The sequence below is a fragment of the Macaca fascicularis genome, chromosome 11, assembly GCF_037993035.2.
Source record: "Macaca fascicularis isolate 582-1 chromosome 11, T2T-MFA8v1.1".
Taxonomy (NCBI): Eukaryota; Metazoa; Chordata; class Mammalia; order Primates; family Cercopithecidae; genus Macaca; species Macaca fascicularis.
The window spans coordinates 33,604,382-33,629,403 of NC_088385.1; the positions used below are offsets into that span (position 1 = coordinate 33,604,382).

At 48.0% G+C, this 25,022-nt stretch overlaps 1 protein-coding gene across 1 annotated transcript; it reads right to left on the reverse strand.

The window, feature by feature from the left end:
* Positions 1-803: 803 nt before the first annotated feature.
* LOC107126666 (uncharacterized) lies at positions 804-24,612 on the reverse strand. The gene is made up of 6 exons (XM_074007690.1): positions 24,599-24,612; positions 23,533-23,569; positions 22,352-22,453; positions 21,635-21,787; positions 19,327-19,629; positions 804-19,221 (listed from the first exon to the last, which is right to left on the reverse strand). The coding sequence occupies exons 1-6, from the start codon at positions 24,610-24,612 to the stop codon at positions 18,994-18,996; spliced, it is 837 nt and encodes a 278-aa protein (XP_073863791.1). The 3' UTR covers positions 804-18,993.
* Positions 24,613-25,022: the final 410 nt, after the last annotated feature.

The window sequence follows — 25,022 nt, forward strand, 5'->3', positions numbered from 1 at the left end:
TCAGGAGTTTGAAATCAGCCTTGTCAACATGGTGAAACCCCGTCTCTACTAAAAATACAAAAATTAGCCAGGCGTGGTGGTTGGCACCTGTAATCCCAGCTGCTCGGGAGGCTGAGGCAGGAGAATCACTTGAAACCAGGAGGTGGAGGTTGTAGTAAGCTGAGATTGCGCCATTGCACTCCAGCCTGGGCAACAAGAGTGAAACTCCATCTCAAAAAACAAACAAACAAAAAGAATAAAACAGGTCTTGGTTTCACAAAGTGAGACATGGTACAAATATACCCATCACATGATTTTAGAAAAATTGAGTGAAATGGAAGCAAACACAAGATACGCAAAGCAGTAATGTCCTAACTTGTTTGCAGATACCAGAATAATGACTTACACTGGTGATACTGAGGGAGAAGGAAAGGAAAAAATCAGTTGGGGAATACTCGGACTGCAAAAGCAGCCTGCCTCAAAAGTCACAGCAACAGGAAAAAATAAAACAACATGGGAAAAACCTCAGGCTGCACCTGCACGCAGATAATCAGACAGAGTCCAGCAGAGAAGCCCTTTGTTCTTTGTATAATTAACAAACTCCCAGGAAAAAGTTTATTCCCCTTTTCAGGCATATACACGGTGGGCTCCATGGAAACTGGCACGGGAGGAGGGGGACTTACCTAAAACAAACCCACAGTTATATAAACAAGAGAAGTGGTGCTTTGCCTAGAGCCATACCTACAGCTGCATAAGATAAGGGCAATTGCACAGACAGTTTTACTGGTAAAAAGTTACTAAAACAGTTACAGGGAGGAGAGCAGTTTCATATAGAAGTTTATTGCAATCAGCTGCAACCCAGCAATCCACTTGGACTCCCCTCTGCTGCAGAGAGCTTTCTTCTTTAGCTTATTAAACTTTTGCTCCAACCTCACCCTTGTAGCCACGTTCCTTAATCTTCTTGGATGTAGGACAAAGAACCCTGGGTACTAGTTCAAACAATGAGAAACTGCTACATTAAAATGCATTAGTGAGACTGCAACAATACCTTTGCTCATTGTACAAATTAAAAGAAAAATCATTCCCTTTCCCTCAATCACATAGAGAAAAGCACTTGAAGTGTTCAGAAGTAACCCGTGTCACACTCCAAATACAAAATGATTTACATGCAGCAAAATACACAAGAAGTGAATTAAAATATAATCATATTCACTTGGCACAATTGTAACTCCATTAAAACAAATGTGAAAAATACTGAAACTGACATGAATTTAAGTTTCTTCAACAGAAACATAAAAGTAATAAAAAATTACATGAGATATATTGAAGCAAAATGCCTTCTTGAGTTTTTCCCTTAAATTTCTCTGTTTTTTTAAAATAGTTTTAATGCCAAAGGAACTCACAACTATATTTTTTAAGTGAATATTATCGCATTGTTTTTGCATTATCTTGTGGGACAGAAATGCAAAGAGTTACAGATTACCACCTTAGAAGTAGAGGCAGTGGTCTGTTTTTGTATTCAAACGGTCCCAGATTTAGATCTCCACACAATTAAACCAGAAAACGGGGATTGTGTACTCACAGGTGCCGTGGGCACACGATATGGGTGCATATACATTTGGATATAGGTACACAACCTACTACATACACACATATGTAACACACACAAAGATTCACCCATGCTCCTCCCTCCCACACCCACCTATACACGCAGGATAAAAAGGAACCCAACTCAGTTACCCATATCGTGCAAGATATATCAAGTGCATTGCCAATTACCTTTACATTAGAAAACCAAACAAAGCCAGAAAAAAAAAAGAAAAAAAAAAAAAAAACGGATTACTACTTAAGGGATTTATAACAAATTTTGGGGCATACACAATACTTGGTGTAATTCTCCAACACGGTCTTCTATTGAACCCTCCCTGGATAAAGGAAACCACAACCATTTAAATAATACAAGAAAACCAAACCCAGTTTACATTGGCAAAAGCGAAAATTAGGTGGGTGGCTACAGGACTTTGTAAACACTCTTCTTCCTCTCTTGCCCCCTGGGAAAATAAAAACTAAACTAAACTAAAATAAAATTTTAAAAAGCCCAAAACAAATAAAAAAACAAAAACTGCAAGGAAAGTGTCAAACCACAAAACAAAAGAACGCTCCACAGAAGCTCAGCACATGTTCATTTGTGGGCGCTGGCGCCCTTTCCCTGTGGGCGGCGCCAGCTCCTTTCTCCGCTGCCTGCCCAGCTGTTGGGCTGGAGCTCCGCGTGCTGGGTGTAGGTCAAGTGATCCCGTCGCGGGCGGGCGGAGGTGGCCGGGCAGCCGCCGCTGTGCCCGGGTCTGGGGTGAGTTGCACTGCTACCCTGGGCCCCAGCCCTCACGACTCTCTCCCGGAGCTCCGCGGCTTCGGCTGCTTCTTCCTCCCTCTGTGGGCTGGGTTGGGGTCCTCGCGAGAAGCTCTGCCCCGCTCCCTTCTCCAAATCCACAGGCCCTGGCTCTCTGGAGACAGGGAGGCTCATACAGGATATGTGCAAATGCTTTTATTACAAGCCGAGTTGAAAGATACCCGTTTGCTCTCCGGTCCTTTTGCTGAGCGCCGCAGGAAGCCGGGCTCCTCGGTCCCCAGAGGCAGCCGCAGGCTCGCGGCGCAGGGCCTGCAGTGCCAGTAACCGGCAGGCGCCTCTGCCCTCCCCTCCGTCCCTGATCTCCTGCCTCCTAGTCACCCGCCGTCTCTGCGGACTCATCCCGGGCTGCGGCCTTTCTTCCCTCAAAGCAGGCCCTTTACACATCGGACTCTACCTCTTGTCCCAATACAAATACATGAAAATGCGGTTCTTCAGGTGGCGAGAACAGTGAGCACTTCTGAAACAAGCCGATTAGGAACACTGAAGTAAATCTGAAGCTTAACGCCCCGGCGCCCTGACTACAGGCTGCCGAGCGGACCCTGCAGTCCCGCAGCTCCCCCGCACTCGCCGCCCTGGGCCGCAGCTCCCAGGCTCTTCTGCGCCGGCCCCTGCCGGCATTGGCCAGGTCCCGGCAGTTCACGAAAGGCAAGAGGGCGTCTGCAGGGCTCTGCGGGGCGCCCCGCTGAGGACTTTGTGGGCCTCGCACTCTACCTCGTCTCCTGTCCTGTCACTGAAAGGACACAAAGATAGATGTGTACCCGCCCCCCACCCGCTACACCCTTGTTCTGCTCTCTAATCTTTGCACATACCAGAGATTTCGTAATTTCTGTGAGTACCTGGTTTTCTGCACGTACCAGAGATTTTGTTTTGCACATACCAGAGATTTTGTAAGTTCTGAGGCAAGGTCACAAGACGTGTTTAAGTAAGATAAACTCTTGCTGCCATAAACCTGTTCTCCCGCCTCAAAGTTTGAACCAAAATATCAGAAATGGCGGGAACCAATCATAGTTAGCCAAATCGCCTTGTTCAAACACTAGCCAATCATATATCTGATTTGTATAATAACTCTATGCCCACTTTTCTTAGACTATATAACACTGCTCGGAGCTGAGTGGGGGAGCTCTCCTGCCCGTCTCGTTTCACCAGCGAGGGAGAGTTCCAGGTTCCAACCTGTAATAAAGATCCTTGCTGCTTAGCTTTGACTCTGGACTCTGGTGGTCTTCTTCGGGGAATAAACGGTCTGGGCATAACATCACAGGCGGAGGCCAGCTTCTGTGTTGAACTCCTGTGAACTCGGGGTCTTGAGCAAATTGCCCCAGTCTTGAAATCAAAACCTAGGGGGCGGGGTTGGAGGCCATGAAGAATCAAAGGAACATTGTCACTGGAGCTTGACTCCTCTAGAGGGTGGCAGCAAGGGGCTTCTGACGCGGAACTTCGCGGGCCAGTGCATGTGTGTGCGCGCGCACGTGTGAGGGGTTGTGAGGGGTGCTTGTAGGAAATGAGCAGAGAGGGAGCATCAACCGAAGAATTAGGGATGTGTAGGCCAGAGAAGAGTTTTGCCTTGGGTATTGAAAGCCGTCATCAAATAAAGACTTGCCTCACAGAGGGACGGGGGAGCCTGCCCTGCTGCTTCCTAGGCCTATCCCAGCCTGCGCTTCTCTTCTCCTCTCTGATGCCTTTCATATTATTCTTCCCAAGAAACCTTCATTCTCCCTGCTGAAACTGCAGCCCCGAGCCCACTGCCCATAGCCCGTTGGCTGTGTTTCCTGGGGTGAGGATCCAGAAGTATGCATGCAAACACCATGCATGCATCTGCTCGGAAAGGCCAGCAGGCGACCCCTAAAACGTCTCCATCCTCCCTGCTGGCCGCTTTATGCCTGGCTACGGGAAAACAAGCTCCCGAGACAAAGGAAGGGAGGAAGCCACAGAGCGCACCTGGCACAGCTCCTCCCAGGTGTCTGTTCGTCTTGCTCCCAACCCATATCACTCTCTCCTGATGCTGCCTAATTTTACTTTGGAGCTCCTGCCCCTTCCTGACCTGTTGCGTACGTGTTTATTTATTATCTGTCCCTCCTCACCACAATGTGAGTCACTAGAGCAGAGGCCTGTTTCTCAGCTGTGTCCCTGCACCTAGAACAGCGCCTGCACCTGGTAGGTGCTCAGGAGAGGTCTGTGAAATGAATAAAGGGTAACTGTCAGGCCTCTGAGCCCAAGCCAAGCCATCGCATCCCCTGTGATTTGCATGCATCCCCTGTGACTGGCACGTACATACGTACATACGCACAGATGACCTGAAGTAACTGAAGAATCACAAAAGAAGTGCAAATGCCCTGCCTTGCCTTAACCGATGACATTCCACCACAAAAGAAGTGAAAATGGCCGGTCCTTGCCTTAAGCGATGATATTATCTTGTGAAATTCCTTTTCCTGATTCATCCTGGCTCAAAAAGCTCCCCCACTGAGCACCTTGTGACCCCCACTCCTGCCTGCCAGAGAACAACGCCCTTTGACTGTAATTTTCCTTTACCTACCCAAATCCTATAAACGGCCCCACCTTTATCTCCCTTCGCTGACTCTCTTTTCAGACTCACCCTGCCTGCACTCAGGTGAAATAAACAGCCATGTTGCTCACACAAAGCCTGTTTGGTGGTCTCGTCACATGGACGCGCATGACAGTAACAAGGCCACGTGAAGCATCAGAGTTTTGGAGTTTCAAGGGACCTTCGAAGCCATCTCGTTTAAGTTCCCATCTCCTGCATGACAGCCTAATGACTGATGGGCACCATCTCTGCTTGCATATGTCTAGTGATGGGAGGCTCGCTACTTTTTAGGAAATGCCCCCTCGTTTTGGGAGAGTTCAGTTGGGAATGTCTTCCTCATGTGACTTGAAATGTCCCCGCCTGTCCATTGAGCTAGTTGCTCCAGGACTGTGACCCTTTCCCCATGCCTCCCATTGCAGGTGGGAGATGCCCAGCACAGCCTCTGAAGTCATCTCCTTTCCTGGTTTACCTAATTCCTTCACCCAGTTCTCCTGTGAAATGGTTCCTAGGGACCTTGCCATCCTGATCATCCTTCTTTGGGTTTGTTCCAGTTTGTGGAAGGTCCCTTAAAATGTGGTGCCAGGATGCTCTAGATGCTCTCACCAGGCAGAGTACAGTGGAACTGAAAGCTCTCTTGTTCTAGACGAGCGGCTCTCAAGCTGGCTGTGCATCAGAATCATCAAAGGGCTTTTAAAAATGTCAGTTTCACTTGTCATGGGTTTCCAAAGTGCCACAAGTGATTCTTATGAGCAGTCAGGGTTGAGCACCACAGATGCTGACCCTCTGTTTGCATAGATCCAGTCCAAACTCACGTTTGCATTTTGTGCAATCACAGCACATGGCTGGCTCATACGATGGAGCCCCAAGGCCTTTCTTGAGGTTTACTGGCCTATGGCAGGGATACTTTTCTCAGTAGCTTTTTTCTCTGTCTGTATTAGGCCCAGCCTTAAGGGAGCCAGTAACATCTTGTGTGGTCCTGTTTTCCAGCGCCAGCTGTCCTTCTGTAGCCCTGAGAGGGAAGGGAGGGTCTTTCTGGCTCAGAGGCTTGACATACACTCAGTTTGGAAAGAGCCAGGTTCTCCCTCTCTGCTCCCCATGCCAAGTCCCCTTGCTGCCCATGGCCTCCCCCTTCCCTGTCTGCTGTGTGATAAGGAGTCATGTACCACCGCACCAGGCTGCTGGCACTGCTGTGGAACTGCCTCCTAGGGTCCCAGCCTGGCTACCCACCATGGGGAACACAGGCCAGGCTCTCTGCTTTGTGCTGCCATCCCTATGCCAGGGGGTGGTCTCCTCAGCACAGGAGCTGCAGTGGTTGGACAGGACACTGCTGGTGAGGTTCTTGCTAGACTCAGTTACCTCCAGCACAGGGTGGGAACCAGCTGCCAGGCCTGCCTGGGCTGGGGGCTGTGGCAGGGGTTGGTGGAGAATGACCTGGGAATGAGGCAGGGGGATGGCTTCTCTGAAGGGCTGAGGCTACCGCTGAAAATGCCTGTGGACACACAAATAGTGTGAGTTGTTGGGAGTGGTTGGTGCCAAGCAAGGCAGGGCCCTGCTTCTGAGCAACCACTGCTTTGCAGCTGTTGTTTCCAGCTAGTTCCACCCACCTGGGATTCACATGCCATCATTTTCACCCATCTCAATCCTACCTCATCAGACCTGGCATGAATTTCAACCATCTCAAAATATATTTTATGTTTATGTCAATCTGATGTGGCCTGCTTCTCCTCTAACTTCAGAAAGCTGTGGTTGAGTGGAATTAAGATAATCTGCATTTCAGCCCTGGCCCTGTCACCTAGCAGCTGTGAATTCTCTCACTCTTGGTCTTCTCATCAGTATAATAGAGAATCGTGATGCCTGTATCTTCTATAAACCAGAACACAAATACCCTCTATATCAATCTATCTTACAGGGTTGGTGTGAGGTTCAAGCAAAATAAGGTCTGTGAAGAAGTATAGTGCACATCGCACAGAGCTAGACCAAACTAGTATTCGCTGCTTTAATTTTTACAATTAATCGGGCCATTAACAATGCCCCACCAACCTCTAGCTCAGGTTGTCATTGACCCATAGTTTAAGTCTCACACTATATTTTAATCAAACTATTTACATATCGTGTCCTCTGTCCCAGCATGTTCTTGAGCATCATGAGGGCAGGGACCAGGCTTGCTTGCCTTGACGACCTACCTTGGCAGAGGTTCCCCAGCGGCAGCTGCTCTGATGAGATGTGCTCCCTGGAGAGAGCAACACTGTGTGGGGAAAGCCCAGCTCTGAGAGGCAGAGAGAACGGGAAGATCACCGCCTATGTGGGAGGGAGGAGAAAGGGATAAAGAGGAGTACAAAATAAAGATGACTTTCTTGCCTACCAGCAGGCTGAGAACAGATGGGGGAAACCAACTGTTAGAAATCTTTTAGAGTACAGCAAACCACCATGGCACACATGTACCAATGTAACAAACCTGCACGTTCTGGACATGTATCCCAGAACTTAAAGTAAAATAAGTAAAAAATAATAATAAAAGAAAGAAAGAAATCTTTTAGAATAACACACACAGTGTCCCCATAGTTTGCCACCTCCCTAGCCCAGCTCATCATGGTCCCAACGTGGGGCTCCTGGGTCCCTGGAAATCTAGGAAATGTTCAAGGTATGTTCAATATTTTGGAAAGTCCAGTGGAAATCATACTTTTTTAGGCAGTGTCACCTGGACTAAGCAAAACAGTGCATTTCTTTGAAGTCAATTGGGTCACACTGGTCATCTTATGCTGATTATGAGCTTTGATTAGCAGCTGAATGCCTTCCCGTTCTCTCTGCCTAAACTGAGGTTTAGACCTCGGTTTTAGACTTCTATTAACCCCATCTTGCTTGGGGTTAATTAATAGAATGATCTTAGATAACTCTTTAAGTGAGTTAGTCCTAAATACCAAGAATATGTTTGGTACTCGCATCTTGCATTTCACTATCTCACCTGGAGCCAGCCAGGCCGAGAGGGATTCCATCCAGGGAATCTCCCTGACATGTTTTCCTTGGATGCCACTCCCTACTCTTGACCATGTTGCTGGCAGGTTCTTGGATCATTTCTCTGTGTCGGTGGATGGATTGTTGTGCAGCTAAATTTCCAGTATGTTCAAACTCTGTCTGCATGGGTGCCCTGCAGCTTAAGCCTGTTTGATGAGGGGACATCTATGGCACCACAAGAAGATAGCTCAGGCAGATCCTGCAGTTGCTGATTCTTCGGGATCCTGGGAAGAGTTCCTACTGAGCAGTATTTCCTAGATCCACCCTGTGACATTACCACTTTGCTAAAGCTCTTGCCTGCACAGGAAGAATGAGCAGCCCTAGCGAGGGGCTGTTAGGGCCAGGGGTAGGAGGTGTACCAGCATTCAGAGACAGGGAAGACTGACTGATCTCTCGGGGATTTGTGCCTTATCTTGGGGACTATCCAGCCTGCTGGGTGGTGGCTGGCAGCCTGTCCAAATGTATGAGCCACCAGAGGGTCAAGCAGATGCAGGGCAGGACTATCTTCTGGGAGATGTGTCCCCCTAAATTCTTCTGTCACTTCAGACATTCCAGGTAGAAGGAGGTCCTTTGACCTGCAAAGCCAGCCAGAGAACCAGGAACAGGGCAGGGAAAGAGCATGCTAGCCTGAAACGGCTCACACCCAGCTGGGGTGCGAGAAGCAATGTCTGTGGCCCCAGACACACCTCCTTTCCCCACCCTGTCACCTTATCTCTGAGACATACTGTGCAGCATATGTCCAAGGCCCATCTGGCTACACCCTGCCTTTGGGATTCTGTTTCACCACTTTGGAAATCTGCCCAACTCACTTTGGGGAGGTTGTTTGAGTCAGGTTTCCATGGTCTCTCAATCATCCCTCAGCACTGACCAATGTCCCCTTAGAGGGGACCACCGGCCACATCTGGAAAGCAAGGTGTGTGTTTAATAGTGAGGCAGAGCAGAGGGAGCCCATCTTCGGGGATTGCTGGATGTTTCTCTTGTCCTCTTCTGGGTGTGTCAATTGTTGATTTTTGTCACCCCAGTAGGAGAGCCTGGAACAGAGAACTCTTGGGGCTCATTCTGGGAGGCTGAGAAATGCCACTGCGAAGGGACAGCTGCCACCCCCAGAAAGCAGCTTGCTCTTTTCCTTAGTGAAGAGACCCTCCCCCTGCCCCGCCATATTGTGCTTACACACAGGTTGATGCATTTCCTTCCCAGGAAATTCCGCCATGTCCCCGGCATCACAGATGTCTCCAGACCTGCTGATTGGGAGTTTCCAGCTCCTCACTCACAGCTTGTCCTATGAACTTGCATTTCAGATTTGGGGCAGTGAAGGCAGTCTCAGGTCAAAGGCATCAAGAGAGTTGAAAACATTCTAGGCCCATTAGGTTCTTTCAAGGAAAGGCCTCAGCTCCTGTGTTTGCATGTGCTGCTGCTATGTGCCACAACTACTCTCAACTTTAACCCAGACTTACCAGCCACCCCCCATTTCTCCCTGCCCTGCCAACCCTTTCATCACCAAAGGCACATAAGCAGCTGCCTACAACAAGCATACAATCATTCAGTCGGCAACTAGACGCACTGTAAGGAAGCTTGGGAGGTATTAAGTCAATGGCATCCGGGTCTTTTGATGGTGACTCACAGTCACCATCACAGTGAGAATATATTTGACACATTCCCATCATGCACAGATGCACCTAATGGAATCTTGTGCTTCACTGTCTCAGCTGGAGCCAGCCAGGCCAAGAGGGATTCCATCCAGGGAATCTCCCTGACATGTTTTCCTTGGATGCCATTCCCTACTCTTGACCATGTTGCTGGCAGTTTCTTGGACCATTTCTCTATGTCGGTGGATGGATTGTTGTGTAGCTAAATTTCCAGTGTGACTACGTTGCACACTGATAAGTTCTAATCTACTTTAATCTGTTCTCATTCATTAAAATTTTGATTTCACAATCCCTAGTATGTCGGCCTGCAGTCTGAGAGGCACAGTTGCCTTTTAACCTCCTTTTGCAGGTGAAGCCACCAACTTGCTGGTCCCTGGTGCAGCCCCCACTTCTGAGGGGAGACACTGCTGCCTTCATCTTCTGTGAATCCACCCCTGTTCCTGGCACAGCACAGTAACTTTGAGTCTTTACAGATGTGCAACAGCCTTTGTTGAGTGAGACCTCGCATTCTTATGCCTCCCTGCCTTGCTCTCATTCTCAATTAGTCAAGCCCTCCCTATTATATTTCCTCTTAGACATGTCACCCCTACTCTTGCCCATCCAGCTGTTTGACCTTGTGCATCACACATGTTAAGCTTATCCTGCCCTCCACCTTCTCTGAATGCCTGTACTCCTCGGGGTTTGTACCACCCTGTGGGCAATTAGTTAGAGCTCTCCATGTTATCTTCGTCTTCTGAGACCCTGTTAGCTTCCTAACTCCTTGAGTATGGAAAACCTCCTTGAGTATGGGGACTGGTTTATTCACAACCTAGCAGCCAAAATGGGTTAAAGCGTACACTTTTCCTGACTTCCAGGATAGGTGGTTGTATATGAATTAATATTCCCCAAAAATCAATTTAGAGAATGTTATCTCTTAAGAAGCTTCCAATGTTTCTTTTGGTTTTATGTTGACTACGTTTCATTTCATCAGGAACATGAAGGTCTATCACCCCCACCATCCTATTTTGTTGATGGGGACATGAAGGCACAGGGTGGTTGATGGATTTGTCAAGAACTCCTGATCTCTACTATTTCCATGCTTTTCCTTATTCACTAGATTCTTCTTTCTTCATCAGGGGGACAGGAGACACCTCTGCTACTCCTCCAACCCAGTTCTGGAGCAGAAAGCTCTGGACCCCAGGAAGTCACATGCTGCCCTAGCTTGGCTGGAGCCTTTCCCCACATCCCCCTGGGGGGTCCAGGGCCTCCCTCCCATCACCTCCAGCCACACCTTTCCTTTCTTCACAAGCCTAAAAAGCTAGTCCTTCCTCAATATAAAGTACTTTCAGGAAAGCTTCTGAAAACAGTGTGTCTTTAATGTTTTTTAATGTAACCCACTGTCATCAAGGCATTTTACAAGGAGACTCTCTAGATACACACACATATTGGCAATGAATGTTTGGCAAATGTTTCACCGCATAATACTAACATTTGTGACTTTTGATGCACTCTGATATTTCCTATTGTGCTATGCTATGCTATTCTTTTAAAGGGCTGACCAAATTGATGTCACAACCTTCTAATGGATCTAGGTCTGCAGTTTAAACACTCTACTCCAAAAGTTCCAGCAAGGACAAAAATCTCAGCCCTAAATTTGCCAACAATACCCTTTTCTGGGACTTTATTATAAGATGTTGCATGAAAAATTTGTTAATTGTTAATATATGTATGTGTGCACTGAGTCTTACTGGAAAATATATTGATGACTATTGGTTACAGCCTAAAAAGAATGCTTGAAAGTTTTCCTGGTGAGGAAAGACCAAGCTAAGAAGGGGAGTCTGTGTGTGTGTGTAATGGGGGTGGTCCCATCCCCCTAATGAGATGCCACATGCCGTGCAGATGTTTTATAATATTTGATCTCTTCTTCTCCCCAAAATCATGTCCAGAGGAGAAATTCCATGGACCTTCCCCTGCCTCCCCCAGACCCTTCCCAGCACTGTGACTGGCCTGGGCAGAGCTCACATCTCTGTGGGGAACAGGCTGGGTTTCCTGTGGGACTCAGGGTCTTCAATCACCTTTACTTCATAGGTCTCCTCCTCAGACCCCTTGTCTTAACACACTACAGCTCTCTGGCTCTCTCAGGAGTGGCACCTAAAATATCCAAAATGGAGACAAAAAATCAGAGACTGCCAACCCTCCTGCCCTTCCCTCAGCAAGTAAGGCATCACACACATATGCAGGCATGCACATGCGCACACAGGCACACGTGCACACCTATCGCAGGAAAACCCCACCCCCGATATTTATCATGGGTTCTTTTCTATTTCCTAAGCATCTCAGCTGGCTTGAGAAGTAAAGGGAAAGAGTACAAGAGAGAGAAATTTAAAGCTGGGTGTCCAGGGGAAACGTCACATGTCGGCAGGTTCTGTGATGCTCCCCGAGCCATAAAACCAGCAAGTTTTATTAGCGATTTTCAAAAGGGGAGGGAGTGCACGAATAGGGGGTGGGTCACAGAGATCACATACTTTACAAGGTAATGAAATATCACAAAGCAAGTGGAGGCAGAGCGAGATCACAGGACCACAGGATGGGACAAAATTAAAATTGCTAATGAAGTTTCGGGCATGCATTGTCATTGATAACATCTTATCAAGAGACAGGGTTTGAGAGCAGACAACCTGTCTGACCAAAATTTATTAGGCAGGAATTTCCTCATCCTAATAAACCTGGGAGCACTACAGGAGACCCGGGCTTATTTCATCCCTTCAGCTTTGACCCTAAAAGGCGGTTGCCTTAAGGGGGCCGTCTATAGACCTACCCTCAGGGTGCATTCTTTCTCAGGGATGTTCCTTGCTGAGAAAAAGAATTCAGCGATATTTCTCCTATTTGCTTTTGAAAGAAGAGAAATATGGCTCTGTTCCGCCTGGCTCACCAGCACAGTCAGGCTCCAAGTCTTATCTCCCTTGTTCCCTGAAGATTGCTGTTATCCTGTTCTTTTTTTCAAGGTGCCCAGATTTCATATTGTTCAAACACACATGCTCCACAAACAATATGTGCAGTTAACGCAATCATCACAAGGTCCTGAGGTGACATTCATCCTCCTCAGCTTATGAAGATGAAGGGATTAAGAGATTAAGGTAAAGACAGGCATAGGAAATCACAAGGGTATTGATTGGGAAAGTGATAAATGTCCATGAAATCTTCACAACTTATGTTCAGAGACTGCAGTAAAGACAGGCGCAAGAAATTATAAAAGTATTAATTTGGGGAACTAATAAATGTCCATGAAATCTTCACAATTTATATTCTTCTGCCGCAGCTTCAGCCGGTCCCTCCGTTCGGGGTCCCTGACTTCACGCAACACACACCAACACAATTGCTGTGGACTTTTCCTCCTAAAATCACTGAGGAACCCATGGAGCCACAGAAGTGTTAAGATTAGGGTGAGGGTTTTATGTGGGAGAAGGATGTCTGGTTTGGATCCAAGAAGATCTGAGTGCTGTCCTCCACTCTAGCCCGAGTCACTTAGCCCACCCTGTGCCTCAGTTTCCCTTTCTATGAAATTGTGATAACCCATGCCCTGCCTGACTCAGAAGCTTCCCCTGAGTCACAAATAAAGTAACAGATGAGATGATGCTTTGAGGGTGCAAAGAACCAACTTTGAAAGAAAGGTCCCGGGCTGTACGATATAGGGCAGTGTGGCCCTAGAGAGAAGGCTGTCCCTCCTCTTCATGGTAGACAGCTGGGCCTTTGGGCCTTTGTTTGGCACAGCTGAGAAGTTCCTGACATCTTATTTTGATAGTATCTTTGAGCAAAGGATAGTGAGCCTGAGGCCCTGCTGAGCCTGAATCCCACCTGAGCTCCAAATCTTCCTACGCCAGGATGTGCCTTGGGATAGAACATTTTCCCCCCTAGGACAGGGGCTTCTGCTCATCTAGTCACACCTTCTTGAGGTGTGAGCTAAGTGTTCTTCCTTTTCCTAGCAGTGCCTCCCTCCATCTTTCTTCCTATAGAGCCTGCATGCTGGGGCCCACTTTATCCTCAGGCCCCTGAGGGCACCAGGAAAAGATCCTGGCTTTGAGCCACTCAGACAGGGGAGGGGCAGAGCTCTCTCAGGGCTGCCCACCTATATTTGTCTGTCCTTGTATTGCTATAAAGGGATACCTGAGACTGGGTAATTTATAAAGAAGAGAGGTTTAATTGGCTCATAGTTCTGCAGACTGTACAGGAAGCATGATGCTGACATCTGCTTGGCTTCCAGGGAGGCCTCAGGAAACTTACAATCATGATAGTAGGTGAAGGGAGAGCAGACATGTCACATGGCTAGAGCAGAAGCAAGAGAGAAAGAGTGACATGCCACATAGTTTTAAACAGCCAGATCTTGCAAGAAGTCACCCACTATCACAAGGACAGTACCAAGGGGATAGTGCTAAACCTTCATGAGTAATCCACCCCCATGATCCAGTCACCTCCCATCAGGCCACACCTCCAATACCAGGGATTACAATTGGACATGAGATTTGGGCGGGGAGGCAGATCCAAACTATATCACCACCCCAGAGTTGGAAGGACAGATAAGCTATGGGACCTCCAGGTGGAGCAGGATGATAGGAATATGGCCTATGCTTTGGAAAGGCACAGTGGGCGGAGCTGAATATGCAGAATGGCAGAGGGCAGGCAACACCACTTCTGACATGCTGGCCCATTCTGAGCAAAAGCAATCCTGGAGCCAGAGCTGCCCTTAGCCTTGAGCTACCACATGGAGGACAAGGCCCCAGAGGTAGAACTTGGGCTTTATTTTTCTTCTTCACCAAGCTGAAGCATCCTGAGTGTTGTTTTCACCAACTGCAATGGAAGAGAGTGTTAATGATGTTCAATGAGCACTTACGATGTGCCGGGCATTGTGCTGAATGCTTTGCTGTGTTTTATTTCACTGATAGATGTATCTGTGGGGAGAAGAAAACCCCTGGGGCCTCCTCCCCCAGCTCCTCTAAAAATCACTCTCCCTTAATGTAACATAGGACAAAGTTTCATATGAAAATGCCCTTAGAGGGAGGTAATTAAAATAGCAAACACTGGTTTTATCTAGCTCTACACCCTCCCCTCCCCTGCTGGGAGGGGTCAGAAGTGAAGGCCCTTGTCCAGGTCTGTCCTCAGGACAGAGCCCAGAGAGCAGGCTATGCCACACCTCCTCTGTGCACCCTGGGGTGGTGGCCGGGCAGTCCATTCTCATGCATACACAAAAAGCCCACCTCACAGCTAGGTGAATGGCATTTTCTTTGTTCAGGTTGGCAAGGGTAAAGTGGGTAAGTCCATTCACTTTAGGGAGGTAGGGTACAGAGCAGAAGTGAGGGCAGCACCCACCTCTCAACTGGCTCACCCCTTCTTCTGTCCTGAGGGTTCTCATCCCCTTGTGCCTTCTGCCCCCACACCCAGGCTAGAAGGCGCCTTCCCTCACCTCCATCCTCCACCTCCAACTGAAGCCACAACAGGGAGTTAATGAACCTAATGCTTTGGTGAGGGACTGGGAAGCCAAACCTGGAGAGGCAGAGGTCCTGGGAAGCGGCCCAGAAGACAGCAGACCTTGCTCCTAGGATTGTGAAACAAGGTGCTTCCAGGCCATACAGCTGCCCTGCACATTATAGTCCTAATGATACAGACAGGTGACAGGGAAATACTGGGTAGAAGAGGGCAGTTCCCCAGCAAAGGCCCCACCCCCAAGCCTGGAAACCCACAGCCCTGAATGGGAACAAGCATTCCTGTTTTCAAGCCAAATGTTGCCTTTTGGCTCACCACACCCCTCTATCCTGTACCCATATAAACCCCAAACCCCAGGCTTCACAAGCAAACAAGCAGATGAACAAAAGAGCAGAGGAGCAGAAGAGTGGCATGGTGGAGAAGGAGAGAAAAGAAGGAGCATCTGAATGTTGAGAGGAGTTCAGCTGGGGACAGTCAGAGAGATCTGCCATGGGACAGCCAAACTCCAGAAAAAGATCCTCTTCCCACTCCATCCCCTTTTCAGCTCCCCATCCTTCCCTCTAAGAGCCACATCCATCACCCAATAAAATTCCCGCATTCACCATCCTTCAAGTCTGTGTGTGACCTGATTCTTCCTGGATGGCAGACAAGAACCCAGGTATCAAGAGGGCACTGAGCTGGTTAACACTTAAGCCGTCTACGGACAGTAGAGCTAAAAGAGCACTGTAGCATGCCCACTGGGACTCTGAGAGTCATAGGCACACACCCCTAGATGCCACCATGGGGCCAAAGCCCAAAAGCACTCACCTCAGCTCCTGCACCTGCCCGTCTGTGTGCTCCCCCTCCTGTAAGGGGTTTGAGTGGCGGCCAGACAAGCTGCACCCCTGTGGCATATCCTGCAAAGGATTGCAGGGGATCAGGGAAGTCTCCTGTTTTACTAAGAGGTGCAGCGTTAACTTACCTTGGAGGGCTGGAGGAGACCAGAAGAGACCACCTATCCCAGCTTCTTCCCCTGGATAGGAAATCCCCAGGGCAATTTCTGAGGAGACCGCTCAGAGAGATAGACCACTCTCAGACCTATCTGATGGTAAAGTGGGAGAAAAATGTGGCTGGTGGTAAACAGAGCCCTGCCTAAATCAATTTGCTGGGTTTTTTTTTCTTTTCTATCACTATTAACTAAACAAAAGGTACATGTGACTGTGATATGAGTTTGCAGTTAGTAGTAATCAATTATTCATAGACCTGTGGACAAGTACCCCTCACCCCTACAACTTTCTACTACCCATAAGATGCACTTATGACCTCAAGTGAAAAGATGTAGCCCAAACAACAGGCTGAGATCCTGAAAGTTGACATCTATTAGCGCAGATTTCATCTCTTGATTCTCATGTTAATTTTTATTGAGCTTATTTTGCATGTGAAGAAATAGAGGCCCCAAGAGTTAAGCAAGTTCCCCAGGGGATAGTTGCTAGTGAGGGGCATAGTTTATGTCAGAAGCCAAGCTGAAGTCTTCTGATGTTTTCACCACACCATGATGAAACACCTCCAATGAAACTCCCACCTCCAGCAGGAGAGAAACACTCCCCTCCCTCTTTATTCCTTACAGGGAAATTTACAGTTCTTCTAGTTTCCTTAGAAGACAATGAAAAGGATATCTCTCCAGAAGGAACATCAGCAACTTTATGGAGGCACTCCAAGTTGCAGCTAAAATGAGGGCATCTCAGACACCTTCCTGGCTCCAGCCAGGGTGTGTTACAGGTAGTTAGAGAGGCATGAGCAGAGCAGAAGAGGGTTCTTCGCCACTCACTAGGAATGTGATGGTTCGACAATTATCATACTGCCTCTCTAAAAACGATAATTCAGTGTTGTACCCGAGTGCGTTAGAGAAACGCCACACTTGGAGACAAATTTAAGAGTCCCTTATTAGCCGGCGACTGAGAGATGGCTAACGCTCGAAATTCTCTCGGCCCCGAGGAAGGGGCTTGATTTTCCCTTATACTTTGGTTTGGAAAGGGGAGGGTGAGCTTAGTTACAGGAGTTCTGCAGAAGTAAAAACAGGCAAAAAAATTAAAAAGACAAATGGTTACAGGGAAACAAACAGTTCCAGGTGCAGGGGATCTAAATCTATCATAAGGCGATAGGTATGGGGGATCTGCCGGACACAAACTCAAGGCTTTATGGTGTTATCTCTTGAGCGAAATCCTGGGAACTTTGTACATTGCTTGCTTCAGTACCTTATCAGTTAATTGAACTCTTTGATATGTTGAGAGTCAGCTTACACAAGTTAACTCCTTGAGGAAGGGGGTGGGTAAGGAGTCCTTGATGTCTTGTAAATGAAGGAGCCAAATGGAGTTCATCTGGCTTTCTCAGCTAAGGGAGAGCCTATTCATGAGGAAACAAGGCTAGGTGATTAAGGAAGAGTCTAAAAACAAGGCTGGGTATTACATTCCCCACTTGTGTATTTGGGGAATCAAATCGTTGATTCCTCAGTTACAATAAGGGGGTCATATTGAGTTTTAAGATACATAAGTTTGACAGAAGCTATGCGTTGCTTTACAAAGTTAAGAACCCAATTTAATATACACAGTCAAAAAATTAAGCTTAATAGCAGGATGAGAAGGGGTCCAGCTAATCCAGTGACTAGAGTAGTTAGCCATGGATTCCAGTTAAACATGTTTTGATACCAGAGGATGTTATTTTCTCATTCTTGTTGGCATCTATGTAGATTTTCTCAAACCTTTTGGAGAGTATCTTTTATGACTCCAGACTGATTGGCACAGAAGCAACAACTTTCTCCTAGAGCTGCGCCTAAACCTCCTTGAGAGAGGAATATTAGATCTAAGCCTCAGCGGTTTTGAAGAACTACTTCAGCTAGAGACTCTACCTGGGAATGTAGTATATCTATGGCTGACTGGAGGTTCCTTAAATCAGCATCTACCTGTTGAGATAGGGACATTAGTCCAGTTTCTCCTTGAACTAGGGCAGCCGTACTGATGGCTGCTGATCCAGGTATGCTAAGGCCGGCTAAGGGGGGATCTAGGAGCAGGGCGGCTCGGCGAAACCTGGGATGTAACTTAGGGGGAGCAATGAGAAGTTGTCCTTCCGGTCCACTGTACACGTATACCTGGGGAAGTACATGAACTAACACGCACAGGAGAGGTCCTGGTTCAGTCCCATTAAGGCAGCGAGTGAGACCTGAAGTGCAGGCCAACTAGTTATTGTTAGGCACTTGGTAAGAGACTGAGGTGCTTATGGAAGTAAGCAGGAACTGATTACAAGTAGCCTGAAAGGGAGAAGCAGATAAGTTATACCCGGTACTAATTAGACAAGAAGCGTTTCCAGACACATCCCCCCTAGTGTGAGGGCACGGGGTTGTGCAAGACAGCACAGAGGGCCACTTTTAAGTATGGCTTCTACTCCTAATCCTACATAATAAGGAGGTTTTGCCTTTAGACATAGCCAACAATCTTGGGCTAGTTTACCCTGGGTGAGGTTAAGGAGGTGACGGGTTGAAGATGTTGTTGTTGTAGCTGGGGTTTAGGAACTAGGAATGGTGGCGGAACAGTTAAATGGACCTTGTCAGGGTGTTTTTGGACATAGGGTCGCCTAGATCAGTTAAAGGCCCGATGGGCTTGGGTGGGCTCCATGAGACCAGGATTTTCTGTACGGTGAACATAGTCCCAACATCAAATCCTGGGATATAAAGTCTTAATCCCCATGACATGCCATAATACCAATGAGCTGAATTAGGGTCATGGACAGTTATAGTAAGAAGATTACAATTTTTTCTAGTACACAACTTAGGACGGGAAGCACAACTTATGGAAATAGTTGAAGATCAGGTTAATCCCTCAGAGTAAGTGGCTAAAGTAACACATGTCCAATCAGGGCAGAAAAACTAGTAAGTATCTCAGCAGCTAGAATCAGGGTGATTCCCAGGACAGAGGTAAAAGTCAACATTTTGGAGTCCCTTTTCTGCACCTTTGGAGCTCCCACATCCAGTCTGGCTCCCGGAGTGTCAAATCCTGCTGCAAAGTTGACGCTTCTTGCCCCCATGACCGGCAGATTGCGTTGCTCTCCGTGGGTACCGGCTGGTTCTGGGAACAGCGCACATAAATCAACTGCAAAGGAGACTTCTTCGGAAGTTCCTGCCCTCCAAGTAGTGTTTGCGAATACATGTCCTGTCGTGAAAGAGGTGAGGAGAATGGAATAGGAAGGCACAGAGGACGTGACAGGCAAAAACAAACAAGAGAAGTAAATAAAAAGAATTAATCTAATGGCTTCACCTGACTTAGGCACAGTTTTAAGGGGCCTGACCCAGGCTTGGGGATCCATGTTTCTTGCTGGGCTTTGTTGATCTTTTTGATGCGGGAGTGATGAATCCAAGCAGGAATGCCGTCCACCTTCAGAGCCATTGGCATGGTGAGGATGACAGTATGAGGTCCTTTCCAAGCAGGAATGAGTCCTTCTCTCTGGAACTTTTTAACAAACACCAGGTCACCAGGCTGGAATGAGTGGCAGGGCCCCGTCTGGTCAGGAACTGGATTGGGATGGGCTCCTCGGACAAGTGGCTGGATGATATCTTGTGCCTGTTGGAGAGACTGTAGATACTGTAACAAATTAGCTTGTGATATTTCTGCCAAATGGGTGTCCCTTAGCTTAGGCAAGATAGGCAGCGCCCTCCCATACACGATTTCAAAAGGTGAAAACCCAGCCCAGTAAGGAGTGCACCTTACTCTAAGAAGGGCTAAAGGAAGGAGTCTTACCTGATTCTCACTGGTCTCTAAGATTAACTTTGTAAGAGTGCTTTTCAGGGTGTGGTTCATGCGTTCTACCTGCCCAGAGCTCTGGGATCAATAGACACAATGGAGCTTTCATTGAATGTTTAATGCCTTACTGACTGACTGAGCTATGGACGAGGTGAAGGCCGGTCCATTATCAGATCCTATGGCAGCAGGCAGCCCACATCGAGGGATGATTTCATTGAGTAAAAACCTAACTACCGTGATGGCAGTCTCGTTCTTGGTGGCAAATGCCTCAGTCCATCCGGAGAAGTTGTCTACTAGTATTAGAAGGTATTTTTACCCAGCCCGGTGTGGTTTTATTTCTGTAAAGTCAACTTCCCACCTTTCTCCTGGTGAGTGTCCTCGGAGACAGTGACCTGGGCTGGGTTTAGGACCTTGCTTGGCATTTACCTGGGCACAAGTTATACACCGGAGAGCCGCTTGATCTGCTAAGCTTTGAAGACAGGGTATCTTAAAACGGCTCCGGAGGAGCTGGGCCAATTTTGCTCCTCCTAAATGGGTGGTAGAATGCAAGCGACCGATTAAAGTTTCCTGGAGAGCTTGGGGTATGAAGATTCTGAAGTCAGGAAGATTCCACCAACCTTCCTGATTTTTATTGGCCCCGAGATCTGAAGCCAATTTTTCTTCTGTTGAGTACTTGGCATTGTCGGTCAGATCTGGCTGTGGAAAGGAGACTGTGGGTAACAAGTTTAGAGGCCTGACTAGAAGTCACGCTGCATCCCGGGTCTCTGAGTCAGCTTTCTGGTTACCACAGGCAACGGCTGTGTTTTCTCTTTGATGTCCTTTGCAGTGGATTACAGCCACCTGCTGAGGGAGCCATACGGCTTCAAGCAGGGCTAGAATTTCTTCTTTGTTTTTGATAGTCTTTCCTGAGTAGCCCGCACTCCTGATAGATGGCTCCATGTACATGTACAGCAAAAAAAGCATACCTGCTGTCAGTGTAAATGTTAATACGTTTATCCTTACCCCACTGGAGAGCCTGAGTGAGGGCGATCAATTCAGCTTTTTATGCCAGGGTATTTGCTGGTAAAGCCTGGGCCCATAGCACATCTGTCTCCATAGTAACGGCTGCACCAGCCTTTCGTACTCCCTGTTTGAGGAAGCTGCTACTGTCTGTAAACATGGTGGTGTCCGCCTTTTTCAGAGGCACATCTTGGAGATCAGGTCAGCCAGTTTCTGGAGTTTCTAATAGTTCCTGACAGTCAGGGACAGGTGTGGCGAAGTCTGGATCAGGAAGTAAAGTAGCTGGATTTAAACAGCTTGTGGGAGAGAAAGTCAAACGAGGCTGATCTAACAGTAAACTCTGATACTGCAGGATGCAAGCATTTGACATCCATTTGCCAAAAGCACTTCATAGCAAAGTCTCTACGGCATGAGGAGCTGTAAGGGTTAAATTCTGGCCCAGAGTTAACTTATCAGCCTCTTGGTCTAGGCTTGCTGTTGCCGCTATGGCTCACAGACAACTTGACCATCCAGAGGCCACAGGATCCAGCCCCTTAGACGAATAGGCCACTGGGCATCTCCAGGGTCCTAAAGTCTGAGTAAGCACCCCCTTAGCAACTCCCTGGCTTTCGTGGACAAACAGGTGAAACAGCTTTGGGATATTTGGGAGGGCTAAAGCAGGGACTTCAGTTAATGCCTTTTTCAGATTTTGAAAAGCCTGTTCTTCTGTGTCTGTCCAAACTAGCGGGCCATTCCCTCCTGTAGCAGTGTACAGGGGCTTGGCAATCTCCACGAACCCCAATATCCATAGGCGACAGTATCCCCCGGCCCCTAGGAATTCACGTACCTGTCTCTTGGTGGTGGGAGTGGGGATTCGTAGGATGGCTTCTTTCCAGGCACTGGTGAGTGCCCTTTTTCCTTGGTTTATCTCGTATCCCAGGTAGGACACTCTGGGAAGACAAAGCTGGGCCTTCTTGGCTGAGACTCGATACCCGAGCTCCTGAAGGAGATAAAGTAAGTCCCTAGTATGTTGCAGGGAACTGTCTATAGTTCCAGCAGCTAATAAAACGTTGTCCACGTACTGAAGAAGAGTACAGTTAGGGTGACTAGCTTGGAATGGTATAAGATCCTGCTGGAAAGCCTCTCCAAAAAGGGTGGGGGAATTTTTAAAACCTTGAGGTAACCGAGTCCAAGTCAATTGGGTATTGTCTCCTGAGCTAGGATCTGTCCATCCAAAAGCAAAGATTGGTTGGCTCTTAGGGGCCAGAGGAATAGCAAAGAAGGCATCCTTTAGGTCAAGGACAGTGTATACTATATGTTCTGGTGGGAGCAGGCTAAGTAGTGTATAAGGATGAGGGATGGTTGGATGGACAGTAATGGTCTGTTTGTTAACTTCCCTTAAGTCCTGTACCAGCTGGTAATCATTCATTCTGGGTTTCTGGACTGGGAAAAATGGAGTATTCCAGGCGGACTGACATGGTGTGAGTATGCCAGCTTGTAATAGTCATTGAATATGGGGATTAATCCCCTGTCTAGCCCAGTGATTCATAGGATATTGCTTTACCTGGACCAGCAAGGCAGTGGCCAGGAGTTGTACAACCACTGGCGGATGTTGTTTAGCCAGTCCTGGAGGGTTTGACTCGGCCCAAACTCGGGGAAAGAGTGTCTGTAAGTCCAACAGGAGAGGATTAGTATTAAGTTCCAGTGGTTATGATGGTGAAACTAAAAGATATTCCTCCGACAGAGGGGTAGTTAGCAGGAGTTGGGCAGTGCAGGGTGCTGTATTTCCTAGCATGAAGTGAGCCTCCTGGGCTGAGAAAGAGATAGAGGTCTGTAACTTATGGAGCAGGTCTTATCTGAGGAGAGGAAAAGGACACTCTGGAACCACAAGAAATGAGTATGTCACTCTTTTCTGTCCCAAGCTCACTTCTCATCAGTGTGTGACAGGATATTCCTAAATAGCTCCAGTAGCCCCTTGTACAGCCACTCTTTTATTAGAGACACTGCCCAAGGGGGTGTGCAGTACCGAGTGCTCTGCCCCAGTATCTACTAGGAAGCATACAGGCTGGCCCCCCACCATGGGCTCCTGGGGGCCAAGAGCGAGGGAGCCCTGGCCCCGTCAGTCATCTGACTCTTCCGTTGCAAGGAGGATGAGGACCTTTTTCTTTTCTAATTTCTCCTCTGGCCTTAGTGGGCGTTCCTTTTTCCAGTGCCCAGTCTGCTTGCGATAAGTACATTGGTCCTTTTCTAGGGGAGTCTCTTCACCTCTTTTGCCCTTCTGGTAGGGACCCGAGGTTTCCTGGCCATTCCTCTGTGATGGGGGCCTTCCCTTCTTGACCTTCTGGATAGCCACCAGGAGGCTTAGCAAAAACGAAGATTTTTGCTTTTCTTTTGGATACTTTATCAGCGGCCTTTTCAGCTGCCTGTGCAGATTGTTTTTGTTTTTCAAACTCTCGATTGTCAAAAACTTTTTGGGCTATCTCTAAAAGCTGACTCTAAAAGCTGGCTATCTCTAAAAGCAAATTCCTCCAGTTTTTGGAGTTTTCTTTTAATATCAGGGACTGCCTGAGCCACAAATGCCAAATTAAGAGCATGGCTATTTTCGGGAGCTGCGGGGTCAAAAGGGGTGTAAGTCCCATAGACCTCCTGGAGGCGTTAAAAACGCTCCCGGTGATTCATCAGGCCCCTGTACGAGTTTAGTCATCTTAGACAAGTTTATGGGTTTCCCAGCAGCTCCCTTGACACCTGCAAGGAGATACCAGTGAAAATCGTCCAAAGCTCTCTTCCCACCCAAGGAATTCGGGTCCCAATCAGGCCGGGTAGAGGGAAAGACCCTCCTCAAGAAGGTCTCTAGCTTCCTCCTCAGGACTATTGGCTGATGAGGAAATACTTTCCGGCCTCTCTTCAGATATGTCCCCTTTCTTCAGAGGTCAAAAGGGTCAAAGGAGCTGCTGACAGTCATCCCAGGTGGGCCAATGGGTCCGGAGCACGGACACCATCAGTGAGGTCAAGACCTGGGGATTTTCAGAGAAGGGAGGATTATGAGCCTTCCAGTTATACAGGTCAGAAGTAGAAAAAGGGACATAAACCAAGAATGGGCTGGGCACTCACCACCCGGAGGGACTTGTGCTTCTCTCAGTGGTAGAAGCGAGGGCTACTTCCTCCTGCCACAGCTGCAATCCAGAGGCAACAGGCGGAGACGAGGGAAGATTCTAAGGGAGCAGGACGGTTATAAGGTGGTGGAACTGGGTTGGGGAGACTCTCTTCTTCTTCAGAGGGAGGCAGTACAGGGGGAGCTAAACCGGCTGAGGGTCCAGCCGAAAGTGTGGTCTAGCCCAACAGGACCTTGGAGGCAGAATTATGAAGGGCGCATGAGCGGAGCCATGGAGGGGGGCTTCTGACCAAACTCAGCCATTGATCAATGTAGGGAAACTGATCGGGATGGCCAGGAGTTTCAGCAACAACCCGCCACACAGCCTGAACAACTGCGAGGTTCAGTGACCCTACTGGGGGCCACCCGACTCCGAACTTTGGCCGTTCTACTTGGCAGAATGTCCGGAGTTTGCCTTTTTTAAGGCGGACTCCATAATCCTCTGAGAAGCCTAGAGAAAAATTCTGCAACGTACTTTGGAGGAGGCTCCAATCCTTACAGGGCTGGGAAGAGGAATTTCCCATTTTTGGAGGCAGTTTAACAAGGTTTGAGCAGGGATATCTGTCCACAACACCAACAGAGAAACTCACTTCCTGGGGACTGGAGTATTGGAAGAACAAAATTAACTTAACCAGAAGGAGCAGAAAGACAATAGCTAACACCACTTGCCACATGACGGTTACATTTTAGCTTTAAGATTGAGAGAGGAGGACTAGAGGCCGACCCGAGGTCTCCTTGGCCGGATGGACCTAGGTGTCCTCCCTCTTTCCCTGGATCTGTAGCCTAAATACTTTTGGTGTCTCCACAACTCAAAGGCAAATAGCTCAAACTCAGCCTTTTCTTTTAAGGGTTTGAGGAGTGAGAGCAGAACGAAGTCCTGGAGACACTGAACTTGCTGAGACACCAGAAAACGAGGTGTATGGGGTAAGGGGTAGGGATGAGAGGAGGAAAAGGGCCACTCAGCTCTTTCCTAAGGTAGGAGAGTAGCCACAGAGGAATAGAATAAAAGTCTAAATGAAGTAAAGCGGTATGGGCATAGGTTTCTCTGCACAGTGCCCTATTTAAGGGCACGGGAAAAGTTATG